The 24,747-nt window shown below is 40.1% G+C and overlaps 1 protein-coding gene across 1 annotated transcript in view; it reads left to right on the forward strand.

Moving 5' to 3' along the window:
• The window catches only part of LOC115776876 (glutamate receptor ionotropic, kainate 2), a 413,631-nt gene that overhangs the window by 285,160 nt on the left and 103,724 nt on the right, over positions 1-24,747 (forward strand). Inside the window, exons 11-12 of the mRNA XM_030724665.1 lie at positions 11,532-11,738; positions 20,718-20,941. Coding sequence (XP_030580525.1) covers positions 11,532-11,738; positions 20,718-20,941 — 431 coding nt within the window. The remainder of the gene's footprint in view (positions 1-11,531; positions 11,739-20,717; positions 20,942-24,747) is intronic.

Raw genomic sequence — 24,747 nt, forward strand, 5'->3', positions numbered from 1 at the left:
AACACCCCCGAGTCACAGTAACTGTCAGAATGCTCGAAGCACAGGTCGAGGAGGAGGATTAGCTGCAATCTTCAATTCCAGCTTATTAATTAATCAAAGACCCAGACAAAGTTTTCATTCTTTTGAAAGCCTGACTCTTAGTCTTGTCCATCCTAATTGGGAAAATCAAAAACCTGTTTTATTTGTTATTATCTATCGTCCACCTGGTCCCTACTCAGAGTTTCTGTCTGATTTCTCAGACTTTTTATCTGATTTAGTGCTCAGTTCAGATAAAATCATTATAGTGGGTGATTTTAACATCCATGTAGATGTTGAAAATGACAGCCTCAACACTACATTTAATCTACTGTTAGATTCAATTGGCTTCTCTCAAAATGTAAAGGAGCCCACCCACCACTTTAATCATACTCTGGATCTTGTCCTGACATATGGCATAGAAACTGAAGACTTAACAGTATTCCCTGAAAGCCCCCTCCTGTCTGATCATTTCTTAGTAACATTTACATTTACTTTAATGGATCACACAGCAGTGGGGAATACGTTTTATTACAGTAGAAGTCTTTCTGAAAGTGCTGTAATTAAGTTTAAGGATCTAATTCCTTCATTGTTATGCTCTTCAGTGCCATGTACCAACACAGTGCAGAGCAGCTACCTAAACTCTGCTCCCAGTGAGGTCGATTATCTCGTCAATAGTTTTACATCCTCACTGCGTATAACTTTGGATACTGTGGCTCCTCTGAAAAGGAAAGCCTCAAATCAGAAGTGCCTGACTCCGTGGTATAATTCACAAACGCACAGCTTAAAGCAGATAACCCAAAAGCTGGAGAGGGAATGGTGTCTCACTAAATTAGAAGATGCTCATTGAGCCTGGAAAACGAGTTTGTTGCTCTATAAAAAAGCCCACGTAAAGCTAAGACATCTTAATATTCATCATTAATTGAAGAAAATAAGAACAACCCCAGGTTTCTTTTCAGCACTGTAGCCAGGTTTGCAGTGGTTTGAATCATATTTATCTAATAGACTCCAATTTGTTCATGTAAATGGGGAGTCTTCTCCACACATGAAGCTTAATTATGGAGTTCCACAGGGTTCTGTGGTAGGACCAATTCTATTTACATTATACATGCTTCCCTTAGGCAGTATGATTAGAAAGCATTGCATAAATTTTCATTGTTATGCAGATGATACTCAGCTTTTTCTATCCATGAAGCCAGATGACACACATCAATTAGTTAAACTGCAGGAATGTCTTAAAGACATTAAGGCCTGGATGACCTCTAATTTCCTGCTTCTAAATTCAGATAAAACTGAAATTCTTGTTCTCGGCACCACAAATCTTAGAAACATGGTGTCAAACCAGATACTTACTCTGCATGGCATTACTTTGGCCTCCAGTAACACTGTGAGAAATCTTGGAGTCATTTTTGACCAGGATATGTCCTTCAATGCACATATTAAACCACTTTTTTTCCCATTTGCTCAATATTTCTAAAATTAGAAACATCCTTTCTCGGAGTGATGCTGAAAACCTAATTCATGCATTTATTACTTCTAGGCTGGACTATTGTAATTCATTATTATCAGGCTGTCCTAAAAGCTCCCCGAAAAGCCTTCAGCTGATCCAAAATGCTGCAGCTAGAGTACTGACAGGGACTAGAAAGAGAGAGCAGATTTCTCCCATATTGGCTTCTCTTCATTGGCTTCCTGTTAAATCTAGAATAGAATTTAAAATCCTTCTCCTCACCTACAAGGTCTTGAATAATTAGGCCCCATCTTATCTTAAAGACCTTATAGTACCGTATCACCCCAACAGAGCACTTCGCTCTCAGACTGCTGGCTTACTTGTGGTTCCTAGGATACTTAAGAGTAGAATGGGAGGCAGAGCCTTCAGCTTTCAGGCCCCTCTTCTGTGGAACCAGCTCCCAGTTTGGATTCAGGAGAGGGACACCCTCTCTTTTTTTAAGATTAGGCTTAAAACTTTTCCTTTAAGCTCATAAGGCCCGTTCTGCTGGAGGTTTCTTCCTGTTAAAAGGGAGTTTTTCCTTCCAACTTTCGCCAAGTGCTGCTCATAGGAGGTCGTTTTGACTGTTGGTTTTTCCTTTAAGCTCATAAGGCCCGTTCTGCTGGAGGTTTCTTCCTGTTAAAAGGGAGTTTTTCCTTCCAACTTTCGCCAAGTGCTGTAATTATTGTAGGGTCTTTACCTACAATGCAAAGTCCCTTGAGGTAACTGTTTGTTGTGATTCGGCACTATATGAATAAAATTTAATTGATTTGAATTGGTCAATCATTCAGTCTTCTTCCTTTTGAGATTTTGAAGCAGTTGGTAAACATGTGTTACACAACACTGCCTCCATGAGTTAAAAAGAGGAATTGCATGCTGAGTTGTATTCATTGCTTGTGCCGGCGAGCAAAAACTAACTGATGTATGGCCAAGACACACACACACACACACACACACACACACACACACACACACACACACACACACACACACACACACACACACACACACACACAATAGCTGAGATGGTGGGTGATGAATAACCCAAAAGTTGTTCAACCTATTTGAAATATGAAAACATGAAAAGCCCTTTGAAAAGATGACAATCTTCTTCCTTCTTCTACATTGGTGATGATGGCAGAGTCAGTGAGTGTTGTCCTTCTGCAGGCCGTCCATAGAAAAGTCCATAGAATTAGAAACTATTTATGTTTAGAAAACACTTGGACCAGTGTTTGAGTTACCATGGTGATATTCTGAAAAGAAAAACATTCCTCTCACCTTGGATTCCTGGATGTTGCAATGAATTATGAAAAGAAAAAAAGTATATACACATCGCCTACACAACACACTGTATTTGTGTCTTTGAAAGATCCCAACCTCCCATCTTACATATGAGATTCAAGATACTTTATTTGCCATTTGTACTCGTATGCATATATATATATATATATATATATATATATATATATATATATATATATATATATATATATATATATATATATATATATAAAGTAGCAGAAATGTATTTAGATTTTTTTTTAAAAAAGGTTATGTAAGAATGAAAATTATGTTTTCTTATGTTATATGGTGATTAGGCGCTAGATATGTGCCTATTTTAAATACAAGACAAAGCAGTTATGAATTATTGGTTTCACCTTCAGCATCATGCCTGTACAAATAAATACAAAATATTTCTTGACATTGGTAGCTCACTGGTATTGATCACAATGTAGAGAGTGCTTTCTGCACTTTCATCAAGATTACATCAGCATTCTTGCAGTCCTAGAGCCAAGGTATACTATAGTAGATATTTTATGTACTCAGCTATGTGTGCAATGATAAAATTGATAGTTGCAGTGTAGTTAAAAAGACACAGCCTGTTTTTATGTTTTAGAGGGCAGCTTTGGGAGAGATGTGTATTGTTGCTCTAAGTTAAAGTTCATGATGGTAAATGCCAGCAGCACCAATATGTGAATACAACAAGAATGAAGCTTTCCAATGACAGTTTTATGGTTTTATAATAGTCAGAAGTTATCTTTAAATGGGTTTAAAAATAAATGTAGTTTGGACTCTTTCCAATAAATAGCATTTAATAATTTGTATTATGAGCTAATTATGGTACTGACAGTACACTACAGGCTTCAGAGTGTACAGTAACCATGTTTTTTTAGAAAGTGGAAGGCAAAAAGGTATCAGCTATTACAAATGCTTGAGCAATTTCAACCACTAACCAATTCACATTTACAAGTGCTCCACATTCCACAGAAACATACATTAAATCTGGTTCAGACATAGATCTAAATCATGGCTGCTGTTTCAACATTGGATTGACATTTTTTTGGCAAATTTTATAATCAAATAGCCACACAATGTCCACTCAAGATACACAGAGAATATATATATATATATATTTATTAGGGGTGGGACTCGATTAAAAAAAATTAATTTAATATAAGAAATACAACAAGCTGTCCATACCTGAGAGTGCCAAGCAAAGATTCGTAGCCTTGGCGAACCACTTGAAGAGGTTTTGAGAAAAATGTGGAGGACCCGAGCTTGGAGAACAAAGACCTCCAAGCTATATGTATATATTAGGGGTGGGACTCGATTAAAAAAATTAATCGAATTAATTACAAGCTTTGTAATTAATTAATCGAAATTAATCGCATTTTAATCGCATTTCAATACTTGACATGAGAAATATTAATTTAAGTTTAGTTGATGAATAAATCAATATACATAAGCTTAAACTTCAAAATTTTGTTTATTTTCCCACCAGTCTGCTACACAGACCAATGAAGGGTGGAAGTGCTCCTGTGATAAACAAACTCCTGAAATTAAAGTTAAGCATCATAACTGGATAGTTTTATTCAACATTAATGTCTCACTTGTTATAGTTGGAAATTAATCATTCTCTCAGCTGTATTCCTTGATGTTGAAATGTGTTATGCTTGTTTTAACAGCTTATTTTGAATTAAAGACTTAAAATTAAACCACAAAAAGGAGAAAAAGTTCGTTCTCTGTTTAACAGCTGCTTTTACACAGCTGTGCTTCACACTCACGGTTGCTAGGCGACATGAGCTACGCAGAGGTGACGGCAGCTGATATGAAGGCTAGCTGCTCACTTCCGGCCTTTGTGGTGTTCGTGGGCTGCGAAAGACGTGGGCCGGGTCCTTCGCAGGATGTGGCCCCTAATTTGGACATTGTGCGTCGATATAATCTGTATGCCGGGAACTCGTGCACTGAGAAACGTTCCACGGTGCAAAGTGCGATTAAAATGCGTTAATATTTTTAACGCGTTAATTTCCCCATAATTAATTAATCGAAATTAACGCGTTAAAGTCCCAGCCCTAGTATATATTAAAAAAATGTTGTGGTAGATATAGTCTGTAGTGCTGCATTTGCATCTTCTAGTAGATCTTCAGAGAGTACTTCATGTAGTCTTGGTAGCTGACGTCAAGGGGTCCAGTTTTCCTTCTTAGCCATGATCTTATCTTTCAGGTCAGCTGCTCTGGTATTCAGTGTACTTGTTGTTATTATTCGGGCTTGGTACCCAATCTCAGAGTGTGGGGATGATGAAATCTCCCCCCTGACCCGCCGTCCTGGCTCCCCCTTGCCGTAGCATTTGTGTTGTACCTCATCAATCTCTAGCTGCAAAAGCAGTTGCTTCCTTCGTATGCTGGAACACTGAGCCACAAGTTGTTCTGCTGTGAGTTTGGATGCTTGGTTTCGAAGAACCTATAGGTCCCATAGCCTCTTCATTTAACCCCCCTTGCTGGGATTACATGTGCAGTAGCATTCCAACAGTTCCTGGTTCTCATCCCGTGTTCTCATCCACTTATGCCGTAACCTTCTAGTTCCAGTGGCCCACTTATCGTGAGAATGCCCTGGTTCCTCAACACCTGATGCAGACCTACCACTTACGCCATATATATGCCTTTTCCACCTTTATTATTAGGCCCGAGCCGACGAAGTCTCGGCGAGGAGCCTATTGGATTCACTATGCCACATACCCCAAAATGCGTTAAAATCCCCACGGTCGCATGGGACGCGGTCGCCAGTGACCCCTGACCTCATAGGGACGTGGGTCAGGTCGAGACGTTTCCGAAAAGGTATGCGTCGGGGTGACTGGGAAAACGCCTAATTGTTTTTGCTCGAATTCTCCATTATTCTTTATTATTATTAGGCCCGAGCCGACGAAGTCTCGGCGAGGAGCCTATTGGATTCACTATGCCACATACCCCAAAATGCGTTAAAATCCCCACGGTCGCATGGGACGCAGTCGCCAGTGACCCCTGACCTCATAGGGACGTGGGTCAGGTCGACACATTTCCGAAAAGGTATGCGTCGGGGTGACTGGGAAAACGCCTAATTGTTTTTGCTCGAATTCTCCATTATTCTTTATTATTATTTTTCTTTATTATTATTATACTTTCTCTCTCTTTGAACCCAAATTTGACCCCCTGAATGTGCACGAAAAGTCACCATTTTTTGCATGGTGGTCAGGTCTGGCGAAAAATTACGTATTTTAATGTCGCCACAAACTAACTCCAAAACACGGCTCCACAGCGCCCCCTGGAAATTTCATTTTTCGGTGCCCTTATGGGAGAGGCCAAATTCAAGTTTGCCCTAGAGTCATGAAATTCTCGTCACACATAGAGCATGTCTGGGCAAACAATAAATCCTCTTGAGGCACCCCTCCATGACCCACAGGAAATCCACCAGGTTGACTTGAAATTTGGCTTTCGCCGAGTCAGCAATTTCGCTCACCTTGTATTTGCGCGAACTTCTCCTACAGCATTTGACCCACAAACACCAAAACGGCTCAGCATCATTTAGAGACATAGGGCATCTAAAGTTATCGAAGGCTTCGTATTCAATTCCATGGTCTTGTCACACTAGGCCCCTGAAGTTGGCCTTCGTTTGACCAAAAATTCCGGTCTTCTTTCCTGCCATCAATCGCACATGCTTTGCCCGATCTGCCCCAAAATGGAATCATTTATGAACACACCTACACTGAATCCATAAGTGCAGAAACCACGTCGATTGATGCCATAGCGCCCCCTACAGAACAAAATGAAAATTTGTATGGGGGTCCACAAAATTACTTTCTCTGGTATGCATGAAAATTTTTTTACACAATCTTCTGATCCTCCTGGTCAGAAAAGGCAATCAGACCTATGCCCAATTTTGCACGCCACAGGCGCCACCACACCGCAAATGTGCGTTGCGTTTATATGGGGAGCCAACAATTTACTTTCTCATACATGCATGCAATTCGAGACAAACATTCTGTACCCCAGCACGATCAAAAAAGTCAATGAGACCCATGCCCACATTCCCACAGGAAATCCGCTAGCTTGGCTTGAAATTCTGTTTTTGCCAATTTTGCACTGTTGGACACCTCATATTTGCTCGAACTTCTCCTAGGGCATTTGACGCGCTAACACCAAAATGCCTCTGCATCATCTAGAGACATGGGGCATCCAAAGTTATCGAAGGCTTCGTATTCAATTCAACGGGCTTGTCACATGAGGCCCCTGACTTTGGCGTTCGTTTGACCAAACATTCCCGTCCTCTTTCCTGCCATCAATCGCACGTGCTTTGCCCGATCTGCCCCAAAATAGAATAATTTCTGAACACACCTACACTGAATCCATACGTGGAGAAACAATGGCGATTGCTGCAATAGCGCCCCCTGCAGAAGAAACTGAAATTTTGTATGGAGGTCCACCGCATTGGTTTCTTTGAAATGCATGAAAATTTTTTTACATGTTCGTCAGATACTCCTGATCAGAAAAGTCAATCAGACCTATGCCCTATTTTGCACGCTGCAGCCGTGACCACCACCCCAATGTCAAGATGACATCATTATGGAGAAACCACAACCTTCTCACACGTATTGCGCAATCACTCACGCACTCTTTCTGCACTTTGCTTGCATTTTCCTTTCCCTTATGTACTGTACAAGACTTCATTTACATTTGTGGATTCAGAGCAACAAGTGCACTAGTGCCCCCTACAGATGGAACAAAAGCATTAGATAGTGGGAATCACATTTAGGTTTTCTGAAATGCATGAAAAAAGGTAGAAAAATTCGCCACAGTCAAATAGATAGATTCAACGGTGTTATCATGTCCATCCTTGCCAAGATTTTCATCTTTTGCCAGTGGGGATTACATTTGGCAGAACAGTTGGCTCTCTCACAGCTTGAAGGGGGATCTCAGGTGGCTCGCAGGTGGGTTGCAGGCTGTTTGCAGGGCACGTTGTTCGCAGGGAAGGCCGGTCGCAGGTTGCAGGAGCAGCGGCTCTCAGGCGGCATGCAGTGGGGTTTGCGGGGCTCGCAGGTGGCTGGCTGGAGATTTGCGGAGCTCGTAGGTGGCTCGCTGGGGGTTCGCGGGGGCTCACTTGCGGCTCGCGCTGGGTTTGGCGGTCGCGCACGCAGCGAGGGCCGTAAAACGCCGCTTGCGGCTTTAATTATTATTATTTTTCTTTATTATTATTATACTTTCTCTCTCTTTGAACCCAAATTTGACCCCCTGAATGTGCACGAAAAGTCACCATTTTTTGCATGGTGGTCAGGTCTGGCGAAAAATTACGTATTTTAATGTCGCCACAAACTAACTCCAAAACACGGCTCCACAGCGCCCCCTGGAAATTTCATTTTTCGGTGCCCTTATGGGAGAGGCCAAATTCAAGTTTGCCCTAGAGTCATGAAATTCTCGTCACACATAGAGCATGTCTGGGCAAACAATAAATCCTCTTGAGGCACCCCTCCATGACCCACAGGAAATCCACCAGGTTGACTTGAAATTTGGCTTTCGCCGAGTCAGCAATTTCGCTCACCTTGTATTTGCGCGAACTTCTCCTACAGCATTTGACCCACAAACACCAAAACGGCTCAGCATCATTTAGAGACATAGGGCATCTAAAGTTATCGAAGGCTTCGTATTCAATTCAATGGTCTTGTCACACTAGGCCCCTGAAGTTGGCCTTCGTTTGACCAAAAATTCCGGTCCTCTTTCCTGCCATCAATCGCACATGCTTTGCCCGATCTGCCCCAAAATGGAATCATTTATGAACACACCTACACTGAATCCATAAGTGCAGAAACCACGTCAATTGATGCCATAGCGCCCCCTACAGAACAAAATGAAAATTTGTATGGGGGTCCACAAAATTAGTTTCTCTGGTATGCATGAAAATTTTTTTCACAATCTTCTGATCCTCCTGGTCAGAAAAGGCAATCAGACCTATGCCCAATTTTGCACGCCACAGGCGCCACCACACCGCAAATGTGCGTTGCGTTTATATGGGGAGCCAACAATTTACTTTCTCAGACATGCATGCAATTCGAGACAAACATTCTGTGCCCCAGCACGATCAAAAAAGTCAATGAGACCCATGCCCACATTCCCACAGGAAATCCGCTAGCTTGGCTTGAAATTCTGTTTTTGCCAATTTTGCACTGTTGGACACCTCATATTTGCTCGAACTTCTCCTAGGGCATTTGACGCGCTAACACCAAAATGCCTCTGCATCATCTAGAGACATAGGGCATCCAAAGTTATCGAAGGCTTCGTATTCAATTCAACGGGCTTGTCACATGAGGCCCCTGAATTTGGCGTTCGTTTGACCAAACATTCCCGTCCTCTTTCCTGCCATCAATCGCACGTGCTTTGCCCGATCTGCCCCAAAATAGAATAATTTATGAACACACCTACACTGAATCCATACGTGGAGAAACAATGGCGATTGCTGCAATAGCGCCCCCTGCAGAAGAAACTGAAATTTTGTATGGAGGTCCACCGCATTGGTTTCTTTGAAATGCATGAAAATTTTTTTACATGTTCGTCAGATACTCCTGATCAGAAAAGTCAATCAGACCTATGCCCTATTTTGCACGCTGCAGCCGTGACCACCACCCCAATGTCAAGATGACATCATTATGGAGAAACCACAACCTTCTCACACGTATTGCGCAATCACTCACGCACTCTTTCTGCACTTTGCTTGCATTTTCCTTTCCCTTATGTACTGTACAAGACTTCATTTAGATTTGTGGATTCAGAGCAACAAGTGCACTAGTGCCCCCTACAGATGGAACAAAAGCATTAGATAGTGGGAATCACATTTAGGTTTTCTGAAATGCATGAAAAAAGGTAGAAAACTTCGCCACAGTCAAATAGATAGATTCAACGGTGTTATCATGTCCATCCTTGCCAAGATTTTCATCTTTTGCCAGTGGGGATTACATTTGGCAGAACAGTTGGCTCTCTGACAGCTTGAAGGGGGATCTCAGGTGGCTCGCAGGTGGGTTGCAGGCTGTTTGCAGGGCACGTTGTTCGCAGGGAAGGCAGGTCGCAGGTTGCAGGAGCAGCGGCTCTCAGGCGGCATGCAGTGGGGTTTACGGGGCTCGCAGGTGGCTGGCTGGAGATTTGCGGAGCTCGTAGGTGGCTCGCTGGGGGTTCGCGGGGGCTCAATTGCGGCTCGCGCTGGGTTTGGCGGTCGCGCAGGCAGCGAGGGCCGTAAAACGCCGCTTGCGGCTTTAATTATTATTATTATTATTATTATTATTATTATTATTATTATTTTATTTATTTAACCAAAGCTCAACTTTAAATTCTAAACTTTTAACTCATCATAATTTATTAGGTTGGTATGGTATAGAGGGTAACAAGAACCCAGTAAAAGTTATTGCACACAAGTGAAGACAATCGGGGTACTCACAAAAGAGGAAGTAAAAATAGTGCAATGCATGAAAGAAACCCACCTACAACGTAAAACAAGAAATAAATAAGAGAACTAATACAGACAAATACAGACTAGTTCTTATATAGCGCTTTTCTACTCAGTCAGAGCACTCAAAATGCTTATACAACATGTTTTACATTTATCCATGCACACCCATTCATACAAGCACTTCCATGATTAATTAAGCTAAGTGCTTTAATTAGGGAATTACTCTACCAATACTAGACATCAAGACATGAACCAAAACACAGGACTGCAAAGCTGAAACTCATCACTATAATAACCAAAATTTTAAAACATTTAATGCTCAGTGATTATATAACCAAATAACCCACACAGTCTACTTGAAAAATAAAGACATCAAAACAGGAATACAGAAGTTCAACAAAAGCAAAACTCAGTATGTCAGATAGCAGAACAACAATAAATTCCAAACATAAACCAAGAGTCAAATATGTTAAATAAGAATCTGAAATCAGAATCCAAAACAGAAAAACAGAAAACCCTAGCACCAAATCCAGGGATCATGGGACACATCAAAGCTATTAACAATTGTCAATTTTTTTTTTCAGTCATGGCAGTTTGGTGATAAACAACACCTGCTTGCCAATATATTTTGGGATTTATTTGTCTGAGAGAAACAAGAAGTGAGGGACATGCTGCAAGAATGAGCATCTAAGGCTAACAAAGACAGATGGTCCATGAAGCAGGGATATAAAGGGGAGGAAGCAGGTGGAGGAGGAACCAGAGAGCAAGGTGTGGAAGGAGAAGAGAAAGACATGGCGCAGGAGATGTTTAGGTGGGAGGCAGAAAGGAAACAGTTTGAAAAAGACAGTATTTTCCCCAGCTACTCATGTGAACAGAGTGGATGTGCCAGATCTTTCTCTCTTTTTGTGCCCATCTATCTGGATCTCTTATCTTATTGTTAAAGCATGTGGAGCCCTGAAAGCTGGGCTTGGGCCCAAAGCCAGTCTGATGCGCCTGAGAGAAGCATAGAGTCACTGATATGGGAGGATTATCTCTTATTATGGTCATGCCTGACTTTGTACCTACCCTAACTCGCATCACAGAACTGGGAGTGCTGGCAGCTACATACACACACCCACACAGTAGCTTTACATATGCTTTACTAACCAGGGAGGTTGGTGCTAGGGCTTGCATGGCTCAAAATCCTATCTAACATATCAGACATCCTTTCAGATAGGCCTTGTCTGTAGGTAAAAGATGCCAAGTGCTGCAACGACTCATCCCTCCTCACTATTTTACTCAACAGGAAGAACCATATGTGATGTTCAAGAAGTCTGACAAGCCGCTGTATGGAAATGATCGCTTTGAGGGCTACTGCATAGATCTACTCAGAGAACTGGCCAACATCCTGGGCTTTACTTTCGAGGTTCACCTGGTGGAAGATGGAAAATATGGTGCCCAGGATGAGAATTCAGGCCAGTGGAATGGCATGGTCAAGGAGCTAATGGACCACGTGAGTTTCTGAATTGTTATTAAATTATTATGAAAGTGATTCCAGCAGACAAAATGTACTCTGCTTCAAGGAATCTAATTTAATGATGCATTTCCTTTATGGAGAGCTTTCATTTACTTCACTCTTGTCCTATCAACATATTTAACTACTGACTGCGGTCCCTGTGGACCCCAAGAATAATTTACTACAAGAAGCAAATATAATCACAAAATAATAACAATAGCAATTTTTATTTCTTCTCAAAGCATTATGTAAATAATGCTAAATAAAGAAAAACATGATTGTATTATTTACAGTTGTGCTCAAAAGTTTACATACCCCAGCAGAACTTTTGCTTTCTTGGCCTTTTTTCAGAGAATATGAATGATAACACAAAAACATCTTTTCCACTCGTGCTTAGTGGTTGGGTGAAACCATTTATTGATAAACAACTGTGTTTTCTATTTTTAAATCATAATGACAGCAGAAACTACCCAAATGACCCTGATCAAAAGTTTACATACCCCAGTTCTTAATACCGTGCATCACCCCCTCTAACATCAATGACAGCCTGAAGTCTTTTGTGGTAGTTGTGGATGAGGCTCTTTTTTTTCTCAGGTAAAGCTGCCCATTCTTCTTGGCAAAAAGCCTCCAGTTCCTGTAAATTCTGGCGATTCGACCATGCAGCCCATTTTTCTTCAAGTGCCTCCTTATTGTCCATCTTGAAACAGCCACACTGCCAGTTTTCAGAGAGTCCTGTATTTCAGCTTTTGTTATTTGTGGGTTTTTCTTTGCATCCCAAACAATTTTCCTGGCAGTTGTGGCTGAAATTTTTGTTAGTCTACCTGACCGTGGTTTGGTTTTAACAGATATGCAAGAGTCTGTCTGGATCCCAGAAACTCACTCAGCTTTTATGCACACACACTGATTACATGCAAATAGATCACAGGTGAGGATGTTACCTTTAGTAGCCATTCAAACCCATTTGTGTCAACTTCTGTGCATGTCATCAGGCCAAAATCACCAGGGTATGTAAACTTTTGATCAGGGTCATTTGGGTAGTTTCTGCTGTCATTATGATTTAAAAATAGAAAACACAGTTGTTTATCAATAAATGGTTTCACCCAACCACTAAGCACGAGTGGAAAAGATGTTTTCTCTGAAAAAAGGCCAAGAAAGCAAAAGTTCTGCTCGGGTATGTAAACTTTTGAGCACAACTGTATTTTGCAAGGTTACATTTAATTTACATATATTGTAAAAGAAAACTTTCAGAACTTTTTTCCTCATGTATCATCCACATTATTACTTAAAAGGTTCTTTAGCATCCTTTGATTCTGGTATCACTTAATTTTTAGTCATTTCAAGTAAACATTATTTCTGTTTTATTTATATGATGAAAGCAGTCGGAGTCATTTTGACACCAATATGAAATAACTGCAATAAACACACAATCAGCCAGTGCAGAGACATAATCTCTCCAGTGTGTCCTATGTCTGCCCCAGGGTCTCCAATACATGCCCAAAACACCTTGTTTGGGAGGCACCCAGAAGGCACCTGGTCAGATGTCTCAACTGCCTCAGCTGGCTCCTTTTAATGTGGAGGCAAAGCAGCTCTTCTCTGAGCCCCTCCCAAATGACCAAACTCCTCATCTTTTTTATAAGGCTGAGTCCAAACATCCTTCAGTGTCTGGGCTTGTATCTGTGATTTTATTACTGCTGCTTCTACCTGTGACATTATTGTTTCAGTCACTACCCAGAGCTCATGACCAGATGTGAGGGCAGGAGCTTAGATCAGCTGATAAATCAGCAGGTTCGTTTTCACACTTAGCTCTCTCTTCACCACAGCAGAGCAGTACAGTGTTCACATCACTGCCAAGACCACACTAATTTCTCTGTCAGTATCCTGCTCCTCTCCCCCCTCACTCAGGAGCAAACCCCATAATACTTAAACTTCACTGCTTAAGGTAGCAATTCGTTCCCAACCCGGAGTGGTCACTCCACCTTTATCCAGCTGAAAATCATGGCCTTGGGAGGTGCTATTTTTCTTTCCAATGGCTTCACACATGGTTGCAAATAAGCCCAGTGCAAGCTGGAGGTCATTGCCTGATGAAGCCAAGAGAACAGCATCATCTGAAAGGAGAGACAAGATCCTGAAATTCTGTTCATAAATATTATGAATCAGACAATCAGTGATGTTGGAGACCACGATCCATCAGTAACAAATTATATGTGAACCAAGCTCTCACTGTGGATGTACAGAGAGCAGAAACAACTAAAAAGAGCTAAAGCTAAACACATACTGCATGCAGTTAAATCATGCAGTTTGCCTCATGCTATGCTCAGGAGCATACACTTCCTGTTTCTCTGTGTATTAAGATAAGATAATACCTTTTTGAAGTACATTTTCTGGTCACATCAGCAGTTGGAGTTTTCTTCACTCCCAGGAAGGTCATTGCAGCTTGGATTGGGGCTTGTACAGTATCAGCTCTTCTTTTCATGTGTGGCATGACCAGGGTGTGCTGCTGCTGTCTCAGATAGATCTGGAAATGTCTCCAATATTCTGATATTTTTCCAGTTTGGGCAGATCCCCATCCAGATGATGGCAACAATAGCATCTGAGTTTTCTTTTTTAAAATGGCTGATAGACTATCCCCACCACTTTAATAATGTGTAATAATTTAATTTAGGACCCATGGCAAATACTAACTGAAGAAATAGTCTAATTTATTAAAGCTGCATGGGTGGGATTAGGGGCTTTTGACTGGAGTCCCCTGGGACCTCAAAACATTAATATTTTTATCGAAACAGAAATAGAAAATGGTAATATGGCATCATTAGGAACAAAATCATAAAATTTATAGCAATAAAGAAGAACCGCTCATGAAATGTTAAAAAATACAGACCCTTTCTGCCTATCCAGTCCATTATGTCACAGATTTTATAGTTGCGCCCCCATATTCTTTTAATTGCAATAACAATAAAAATCACTTATTTTCCTTATGGAAGGAGAGCTGCTCACAGCTGCACAAGTTACAATATGTACATGAAAGTAGTGGTGTCATCACTACATATCTGACATGTGCATCAATAATCCTGGTAAAGAAATCTGTTCGATTCTATTTATCCGGATGCAGCATTTTCAGTAGGAGAAATGTTTCATCACTCACTCAAGGGGCTTCTTCAGTCTCAGCTGACTGCAGGTTCCCCCAAACAGTACAGCTGCGTAACGAGGAAGTTTGATCTACTTGCTGTATGCCATAACCATCAGCATAGTATGGACATTGACCTCAGCTGCCAGCAGACATGCGAATGCCAGACTCATACCAAGGATGTGGAAGAGTGGGCGACGAATTTGTCTGACAGACAACTCTCTGAAGCAGAGATAGATATCCTCGTGATAGGGTTGAACTTTGTCGAGACAAATCCCACTAGTGGAACTAATTACAGCCACAGAATCAGCGATCCAAAACAACAACATTGTGGATGCAGAAGCGGAGCAACTGCAAATGAAAGTTTCAGCCTGTCTCAGCAACGCAAAGCACTCAACATCCAACAGCACTGAGGAGAGGAAGGCACCCACGTCACTCAGTAACTACGGCATCATCATCCTTCTGGCAGACAAGACTGGGTGCACAGTCTTTTACAGCAAGCAGACTATCATGAGAAAATGATGTCACTACTTAGTGATAAAAATACTTAGGTGCCAACAGTGATTACAGGAAATGGGTGCTAGATTGTGTGAAGCAGTTAGATAAGGATAACACCATTTCCTGGATCCTGGACCCAGAGTTTTGAGTACACTGTAGGTTTCATTCCTTTTGCTTTGAAGATCATTTGTGTGTGAGTTTTCTCTCTTTTGTAATATCATTTAAAATGTTTATATTTCCCTTAATATTATTTATTATATCCTACTGCAGTCTGTTTATATTTTGCCTGCTAGTCCTACTTCTTGGATTATGTTTGAGTTAGTCTTCTCCTTTTGTGTTCCCGTTCTGTTCCTCTTGTGTTGTCTCTCTGTTTGTTTGTCTTTCTTGGTTCCCTGTTTAGTTGTGTTAAGATAATCTTGTCTCCCCATTCACTTATGTCTCTCTTCCTGTTTTGTTTTGGTGATTGTTGTTCTCTGTGTCTTGTGTTTAGTTTTACTTTCCCTCAAGTCATTATGTAGTGCTGTGTTTCCACCTGTTCCCTGTCCACTCATTATCTTGTGAGTATTTATGGTCTGAGTCTCCCCTTATCCTTAGTCATGTCCTCCCTCAGTGCTGTGTGCTTCCTGATTTCCAGTTCATTTTGCTCCTGCCCTGCTTCGTGCAAGTTTTATGTTGAATGACTCTGGCTCAGGAGATAGAACAGGTCATCTGCTAATCAGAAGGTTGGTGGTTTGATTCCTGGCTGTTCCTGTCTGCATTGCCAAAGTATGCTTGGGCAAGATACCGAACCCCAATTTGCTCCTGATGCTTCCATCGGGTGTTACACAGAGACTCGCCAGAAAAGAAAGAAAAGAATGAGAACAGAAAGGTTACAAACAAGCATAATTAAAGAGTACATTGATGTGAGGAGAGCATAGATTCATTCGCAAGTTGTTTCCCCTATAGAGCTTATTAAAAACATACGCACAAACCCCCACAATCTGCTCACAATGTTGATCATTACACCTAACAAAGTCCCAGCTAGGATAAACTGCATGGGCAGAAAACTGGAAGGCACTGTTTGCCCAGTAGTCAATATCTGACCTCATTAGAAGCAGCACACATAAGGGGTCAAGTCTCCTTTAACTTCTTCACACTTGTCTTCTGCTTCCATTCTGCTTCTCTCCTTTATCAGTGGATGTCATGACAGATAGTCTGGTCTTTTCATGGGTGAAGGTCCCATTCCCCTGTGAGATGGTGTTCAGTGTGGATTTGCCACACTTCTTGTGCAGGGCTTAACTGAGACAGATAGTGATTGCAGTAGACAGGGCTTCAAAAAACCAGGAAGTGTAGAGAGAAGTTCACTTGAAGACAAAGTGCTGAATTGGGCTGAACAAGTTGCACAGGCCCTGTCAAACAAACTGAGACAAAATAATTGTTTGACTTAATTAAAATTTTATATAAAAACACATAAAAGCACATTAGGCGACAAATTAAAGGAAAAATCACCATAACATTCAGATTAGTCTGCAGCAACCATTCAGTGAGTCCTTATGCATTGTGTATGGCTACTCCTATCAGAATGTGTGTAGCTTTCATATCAGAATAGGTGGTAAATCTTTATAATAAATATACACTTTTAAACATTAGTAAGGTATTAGTGAAAACTTAATTCATCATTTATTAAGCATTACTGCTACATTAGTATGTAATTTATAAACACAGATATTAATGCTTCATTGGTTAAATTTAACAAAAATTCCAAGGCTCTCCCTTTTCAAAATAAAATTAAAATACTTTCATTTTCATGGCAAGGTTATGTTTAACCCAAAAAAAACTCCCATACATTTTGTTTTATCAGGGAATTAAAGAGTACGTGGACACACTGAATCCTTTCTATTGGCAGTCCACCTAAAGGGGGCTTCCACATATGGTGTTCCAGCAGTAGCAAGCTTACGCCTAAGTGTGAGTGGAATATCCCACCAGTAAAGTTCCACCAATAGGAGAAGTCTTCAACACCTGGGCAGGTGAAAGAGCCCAAAAAATAGTTCAACACCTAACAGCAGCATGGATTATATAAAATGCCTTCTTCAAAGGCACATAAAGGTTATAAAAAAGAAGTCAAATCTAAGTCATTATTTAAGGCAGGATATTTAGTAATTTATAAAAAGCTTCCTTTTCTGTCACCTGTTCATATTGAAAGAGGGACGTGGTTAATGCCAATGGCTTGTAGTGTAGATGGGCCGATATTATGAAAGTCCAGGTAATGTCTAGCCATGGGGTAATCAATGTTACCAGTACATATAGCATATTTATGTTCAGCTAATGTATCTTGCAAATGTCTTTTGGTTTTACCAATGTATCTTGGGGACTCTAGTCTATAGATGACAAATGAGGATTTACAGTTAATAAAATGATTTATAGTAAACTCTTTTTAAGAAATGGAATCGACAAATATCTGTAATACATTTGAGCAATTATTGCAATGATTACAGTTGTAGGAGTTGTTTTGGGCACAACCATGATTCCTGGGAATCTGGCTTCCACCCTGCTGGATGAACTGGTACAAAGTACCAGTTCATCCAGCAGGGTGGGAGGTCTCCTAAAACCAATTAAGGGTGGCTCAGGGACGATTCGGCTCTTTATAAAATTATTATAATAAAGATGCATACAAAATCCCTTTATGAAATTTTAAGATTGCAAAGTCTAAGAAATGTATTCTGTCATTGCTATACCTCAAAGATAGCTCAATATTGGGAGTGATGTTATTTAAAAGGATATGAAAAGGTTGTAGCTCTGCCTCTGATCCACAACATGTTGGAGTTACTTAGGTTAAACATAACCTTGCTGTGAAAATCAAGGCATTTTAATTTTATTGTGAAAAGCGAGTGCCTTGGAGTTTCTCAGTAATTAAGCCTATATGTATCCCTTCCAAAGAGAAACCTCAAACTGAAATAGGTTGACTTCAGGAAGCATTCCTCAACTGTAACTGAAGTTTATTTATGCATGAGGGAAGTGAAGAGCAGCTCCACAGTTACCATGCTTTGTTGGTGATTTTACTTAAACATGGAAAACACTTTTTCTTATTCGTTTAAAGAGGGCCAGTGGATTATTACAACTACATCACTGATAGATGGTGAAGAGCCATCCAGCACCAATTTGACCAAAGTGACCAAAGATCTCAGATTCCTTTGAGCAAAGAACACAAAATTACATTTGAATTCTGTTAATGATCAGACTTTATCAGAAAAGGATGCTTTCCCAGAGACCTAAGGATCAAGAAATTTCCAGCTTATGGGGTAGAGGACAAAAAGGGTTTCAGAGACAGGTGGGATGCAATTCTTAATAAGTGGTCCTGATGTTACCAGATGCTTCTGCTAATAGAGGAACCAAACAAAGACAGTCAAGCAGTCCAAAAAACAAATATCAGAGATGAAAAAGACAGTTGATGAGTACTCAGTACATCATCAAGCATCCAACTTGGATGTGCATATTATGAAATACACACTTGCTCAAACAGGAGAAGATTAAGAAATTCCAGAGATATATATAACAGACCACAGAAGGAAGGGTCTACAGGTGGAAAAAGACAATCTCATGGAATACAGGTGAAGACCAATAGTTAGACCAGGACCTAGGTCTGTCTCTTTTAATTTTACATCAGTGAGGATGAGGAGGTCTAAAGGTCAGGCTTCACAAGATTCTTTGAAGCTTCAATAGGATCCACCCTAGCACACCAGAAGATGGAGAGAAGAGGCACAGGGACCAGAACAAGGCAGGGGAAGAGGACACAAAGAGGAAGAAAGAAACCCTGAAACACAAAAAGCAAAGCCACACACGGGCTGTGATTAACATCACCTGAAAGGCCCTGTCTGAGACGAGTAATTCATGTACTCTCCAAAGGCTGGTGCCAAAGTCCTACCTATTCAGTGAAGGAATTTGACACTTTTTCTCACTTCTATAGGGATTTACATTTTAAGCATGATACAAATTAATGTCTACTGCACTTTCAAGTCCTGGGGATGAAGGTCAGACCAACGTTCTCAATCTTAAACCATGTTTTAAATTTAAGTCCACTCGTCTCCTAGTTCAAAGTGCTACTTTGAATAATTTGTTAAAAAAAAAAATTCACCTTTTGACTTCAGTGTGTCTGTGGTCCGATATGCATTTCAGTATTCTGTAACCTCCAGTAGGTTATGTTTGCTTCTTGTAAAAATATGTGTATGTTTTCTATCATTTTGTCCTTTGTCTGCTTCCTTTCACCCCTATTTTCTGTTGCAAAGTTAGCTGAGACTTTCGGTTTTTTGGTTTTGAGGTACTGTTGGCCATTGGCTTTCATTTTTAAACGCATTGTAAGGCAAAAATCATTCTTGCTTTAGATGAGGTCACACAAAATACTCAACTAATAACTAGTAACTGCCTGAATTAACCATGAATTGCAAGAACAAGTATTTATGAAACCCACATTAACACAGTCACAGATAATTAATTCATATCTTAATCATTATGTATAAATGTCCCTCTAAATACTTTGCTAATTATTTTCTTAACCTTTCTAAATGATACCATGAATCATGACAGCTCCTAAATAACTGGTTTGTACTTGATGTCGTTCTTTATTTAGAAATGGTTAATCCAGCTTTGATAAAGTATAAAAATCCTGTTATTAATGCACTTGTTAATCAAGAATAAAGTATTTATATCTGTGTTTATAAATTACATACTAATTTGCACTACTGTCGTAGTAATGCTTAAATGATGAATGAAGTATTTACTAGTGTGCAGTTATCAAGTTTTCACTTCACTTTTGTTTTGTTTGTTTTGCTGATGGATTCACAGATGCCTGTTTTCAGTGAAACTTTCATCTATCACCACAGAGAGCACTGAGCTCAGTCAATTTATCCTTAAGTGATATATGGCAACCTTCATAAGACAAAAGGAATATATCTTTGAGAAATGAACCACTTGACCTTGCTGTGAATGCTTACCATTTAGAGTCACAATGCAGCCTGAGATTTATGAACTGTCAACAACATACATAGCTTTCACCTCAGATATAGTGACATAATTTTCCTTTCTATCTCCATAGCACATTTCCCAAATAAGTATGCTTGCCAAACAAGGGAATATGCACTAATATACATAAACTGTGGAAACGTGTGGTTTGATTTAGTTTCCAGAAAGAAAAGGGTGAATTTAATTGCAGAGGTGTACTTGATGGGTAAAAAGAGGGTTTTAAATTTCTTGCTAAGTGCCTCAGAACAGACTCTGTAGTGTGTAAAGACCCTGTTTTCTTAATTTGATTGCCTCTAAATGCTTCCTGTGCCCATAATTTACAGGCTCTTCCTCTTCCCTTTTATATTTGCTGTTGACAGAAAGCTGATCTTGCAGTGGCTCCCCTCACCATCACATATGTGCGCGAGAAGGTCATCGACTTCTCCAAGCCCTTCATGACGCTGGGTATAAGTATACTGTACCGCAAGCCCAACGGGACCAACCCTGGGGTCTTCTCCTTCCTCAACCCCCTCTCGCCTGATATCTGGATGTATATTCTGCTGGCTTACTTGGGTGTCAGTTGTGTGCTGTTTGTCATAGCCAGGTAACATGTCACTCAAGTGATTCAAGGAATTACAGCTTCACACAGACAGACATGTTTAACTACCAGGATCGTGAGCACTATGATTTATATAGAGAAAGAGCTTGCAACTTAGAAGCAGTGCTGAAACTAATCAGTGGCCAGTAGGCCTGGCCTGCTTCTGCTTACACTGATACCAGAAAGTTGTAGGCATACACAGAACCAACTTAGAAAAAGATGCTGTAAGCCAATCAGTCTGTGTGCATGTGTCTGAGAGAGTGGCAAAAAAGGTTGTGCACTCGTATGACATATGTGCGTAAGTGTGATGTGTCAAGCTTGAGGTGAAAGGCTGCTGCCCCTCTCTCACCTTTCCCTCGCTGTCCCCAGTGTCTCAGAGTTCGTGGTGTCTTTGCTTTTCTCTTAATTCCTTCACCTTGCTTCAAATATGACAATTTTGTTTTCAGCTGGTTTTGTCTCACGTTTTCCACTTACAATCTATAATGAATCAAATCTGATGACAAACTCACCTGCACTTTCTCTGCTGCCTGTGCTCCATCGCTGAAAATGATAGCAAACAAGCCATAAATCACTAGCTAGTTTTATCTCTCCTGACTAGATATGCTGAGTTGATGGTAACATGATGTTCTATGAACACTTAAAGAGGATTACAAATCTTTACCTGTTGTTGTGTGATGTTCTGCTATAAAATGTAAAAAAAAGTGCTCCAACTGTTGAAATGAATTTACTGTCCTGTCTAAGTCTGACCTGTAATGAGTGTGGCAGATGAGTCATTCAGTCTCTTCTCCTCAGCACTCCACTTGATGAATATCTTCAAACTTGTTTTATTGACTTGTGTTTTTAAGTAAGCTGTGCAGCGCTGTACGAGCTCTGCATTTAGTAGCTACAACGCAGGCACACATGCAAGTTAACTGTTACTGTATGACACATTAGTGACATGAAATATTCATAGAAGCTAATTTAGAAAGATAATTTAGGTCTACGTAACACAATAACACATAGTGGCAGCACTGACTGACTGACATATCATTTTCTCATCTTTCTAATGCATTACTTAATTTGCCTTTTCTTACCTGACAGGAATTGGCATTAGCTTAATTTTGTGTCAGGAGAGTCGATTTAAAAGAAGGATTGCGTTTTATGATTATATCAAATCTGTGTTGCTATATCGAACACATTCACAATGGTTTAATATTGTAAAACGACTTTTCATATGCAGAAAGTTATTCCCCATTGCTTGGTTTTATATATTGAAACATCAATAAACAGCACACAAGTCTGGCTTTTAGGAATGGGCCAGAGCCCCAGTCAGACTCCCTGAACAAGGTGGGGTCTGCAGCATGTGGGCAAGCCTACAGACTGAGCCATGACATTGTTTTTATTCAATAAACCTTACAGAACTTATTTGAATTATTTCAGGGATGGACAGACTTCTGTTGTGGGGCTATCATCTGCAATTCCCAGCTTCTCACTGCAATTAATTGGTGACACCCAAAAGCAGTGCACTTGTTCAGAGAAACTCAAAATACTGTGTGTAGAAATTAGATTTCCCAATACATGCTTGTCATGCTCGTTTCAAATTATGCAATTGTGTTTTTTATTTTCTTGGATAAATTTTTTGGAAATTACTCTGTTCTGAGACCTCCAGTCATCGAAGGTGCATCATTGTCTTAGATGTAGTTAGAGCCCAGGATATAATGCAAGAACTACTACTATAGCTGTGGTTTATATAAAAGAATTCCAGTTTGTCAGTTAGATCGTTACTTTGTTGCCATCAGTGATTATTAACCGGAACAGAAGAAAATCTTGCACAGACTGTAAGATATTGATACAAGCATTTGTTTTAAATTTACTTTCACCTGCTCATCACTTTAGCTGTAGATGCCAATATCAAGGATGCTTTGGTAAAACAATACAGCAGATCATTTGTACCCTCGTCTCTCTGTTCAGTGTCTCTGCTCAGACAGATCCTTTCAGTGACAAAACTAGGACAGCGTTCTCTGAAGGTTCACTCACTGAATTTGGTGGATTGTCCTTTTGGCTGCTATTTGGAGCCAGGTGAAGTAAAAAGAGAAAGGGAAGTTAATGTTAACTGCAAAACTTTTGGGAGACACACTGGCCTTCTTGCAGCCGTGACCCAACAGTTTTACCGTTAACAAACGTGTTTTCCAATGTTACTGGCAATATGATCACACAACAGAATAAAAAGCAGCAACTGTCATCTAAGTTGGCTCAGAATATGCACCTATCTGTATTATCACAATATGTTTCGGTAAGTGTTTAAATTTCCCCCTCACTTTATGACTTCTCTCCTCCTGTATACACAGATGCATGCTGGGCTACAGTTGCATGGTTTTCCTGTAGAGTGCAGGACATAAGAAACTCACAAAAGTTCATGAAATGGGAAGTCAAAAAGACAAATTATGCAAAGTGAGCAGAAAATGTGAGGGATATGACCCTTTTCCTTGAAAGAATTATGCCATAAAAATGTCTCATCATTTTTAGGTTATACTGCCAGGTATTATGTTAATTCTTTTAGTCAGCAGCTCAACCGCAGCATCATAACTGGTGACAGGCAAAGTTAATATCATGCAACCTTTTTTATGAATGCAAATTTCTGCTGAGAAAGCTAACCTAACCCACCTATTCTAATGAACAATGGCAACAGTCACCCCACGGGTGAATGTGGCCCACTACACCTAAAAAAATCAAGAGCAACACAAAGTGATCCTAAGAGCCCAAATGATCTGTATAGACACTATAGGACCGCACCAGAGGTCCCGTGTTCATGCTCCAACAAAGCTTTGTTGTGGACCTATACAACAATCGAAGTCAATAGAAAATTATTATTCAGACAGAATAATGACAGAATAATATGCAGCAATTTAAATTTTAGCAGCATGACTTTGGTTTGGAACCTCCTTCTAAAAAGGATAAGCTTGGAAGTGCACCTTTTCATACTTCCCTGTGCAAGACACTAGCACAGAAAAAATAAGAGAAGACATCAATAACATCAGATATGATATCGAATGAGTCAGATACCTGGGGTGGAGGTACGGTGTGTACATAGAAGCGGTCATTACAGCAGTTAACTCTGCATGTTGATTTGGCATAATTTTCCACTGAATGCCGTTACTGACTCAACCCCAATACAGATGAGTTCAATGGAATTTAATTTAGAGTGCTTACCACAGAATTTGACACAAATTACCACAAAGAATGATTCAGTTGATCTTAATAATTCACACTTTGGTGATCAAACTGTGCTAAAAGAAAATAGTGAAAAAGGAAAAAAAAATATTGTGTTCCTTTCCATAATATTGCTCTCAATATTACTTTTGTTGTTAATTGGTACTATACAATAAAAGAAAAAACTGAATTGCTCCCAACATTATCACATAGCCACTGGAATATCATTATAGGGCTAAAGAAGTGTGTCACATTTGCCACCTTCTGTAACTTGGTCAAGAACTGAGAAAAGTAATGGATTGAAAATATTTCATTCATCTTAGACAACCATGCATTACTTAGTGGTTGATGCTGATAGAACATGTGGAATCACTGGTGCTCCTGACATCACACTCCCAGTTCAAATGGTCATAAGATAGCATTACACAGGTAACGTTAGCTTATTTAAGTTATATGCAACACAAATTGTATTTTTCATTTTTACATTCCTTTTTTCAAATCCATAAAAACCTTATGCACCATGTCTTTGACTTTATCCTTTCATGGTGGAGAAATGTATTTCTCTTTTGTCTTATTCACATATATACTTACATGATAACATGACACTCACTTCACAAAAGTTT

This window comes from Archocentrus centrarchus, unplaced genomic scaffold (assembly GCF_007364275.1).
Source record: "Archocentrus centrarchus isolate MPI-CPG fArcCen1 unplaced genomic scaffold, fArcCen1 scaffold_40_ctg1, whole genome shotgun sequence".
Classification (NCBI taxonomy): domain Eukaryota; kingdom Metazoa; phylum Chordata; class Actinopteri; order Cichliformes; family Cichlidae; genus Archocentrus; species Archocentrus centrarchus.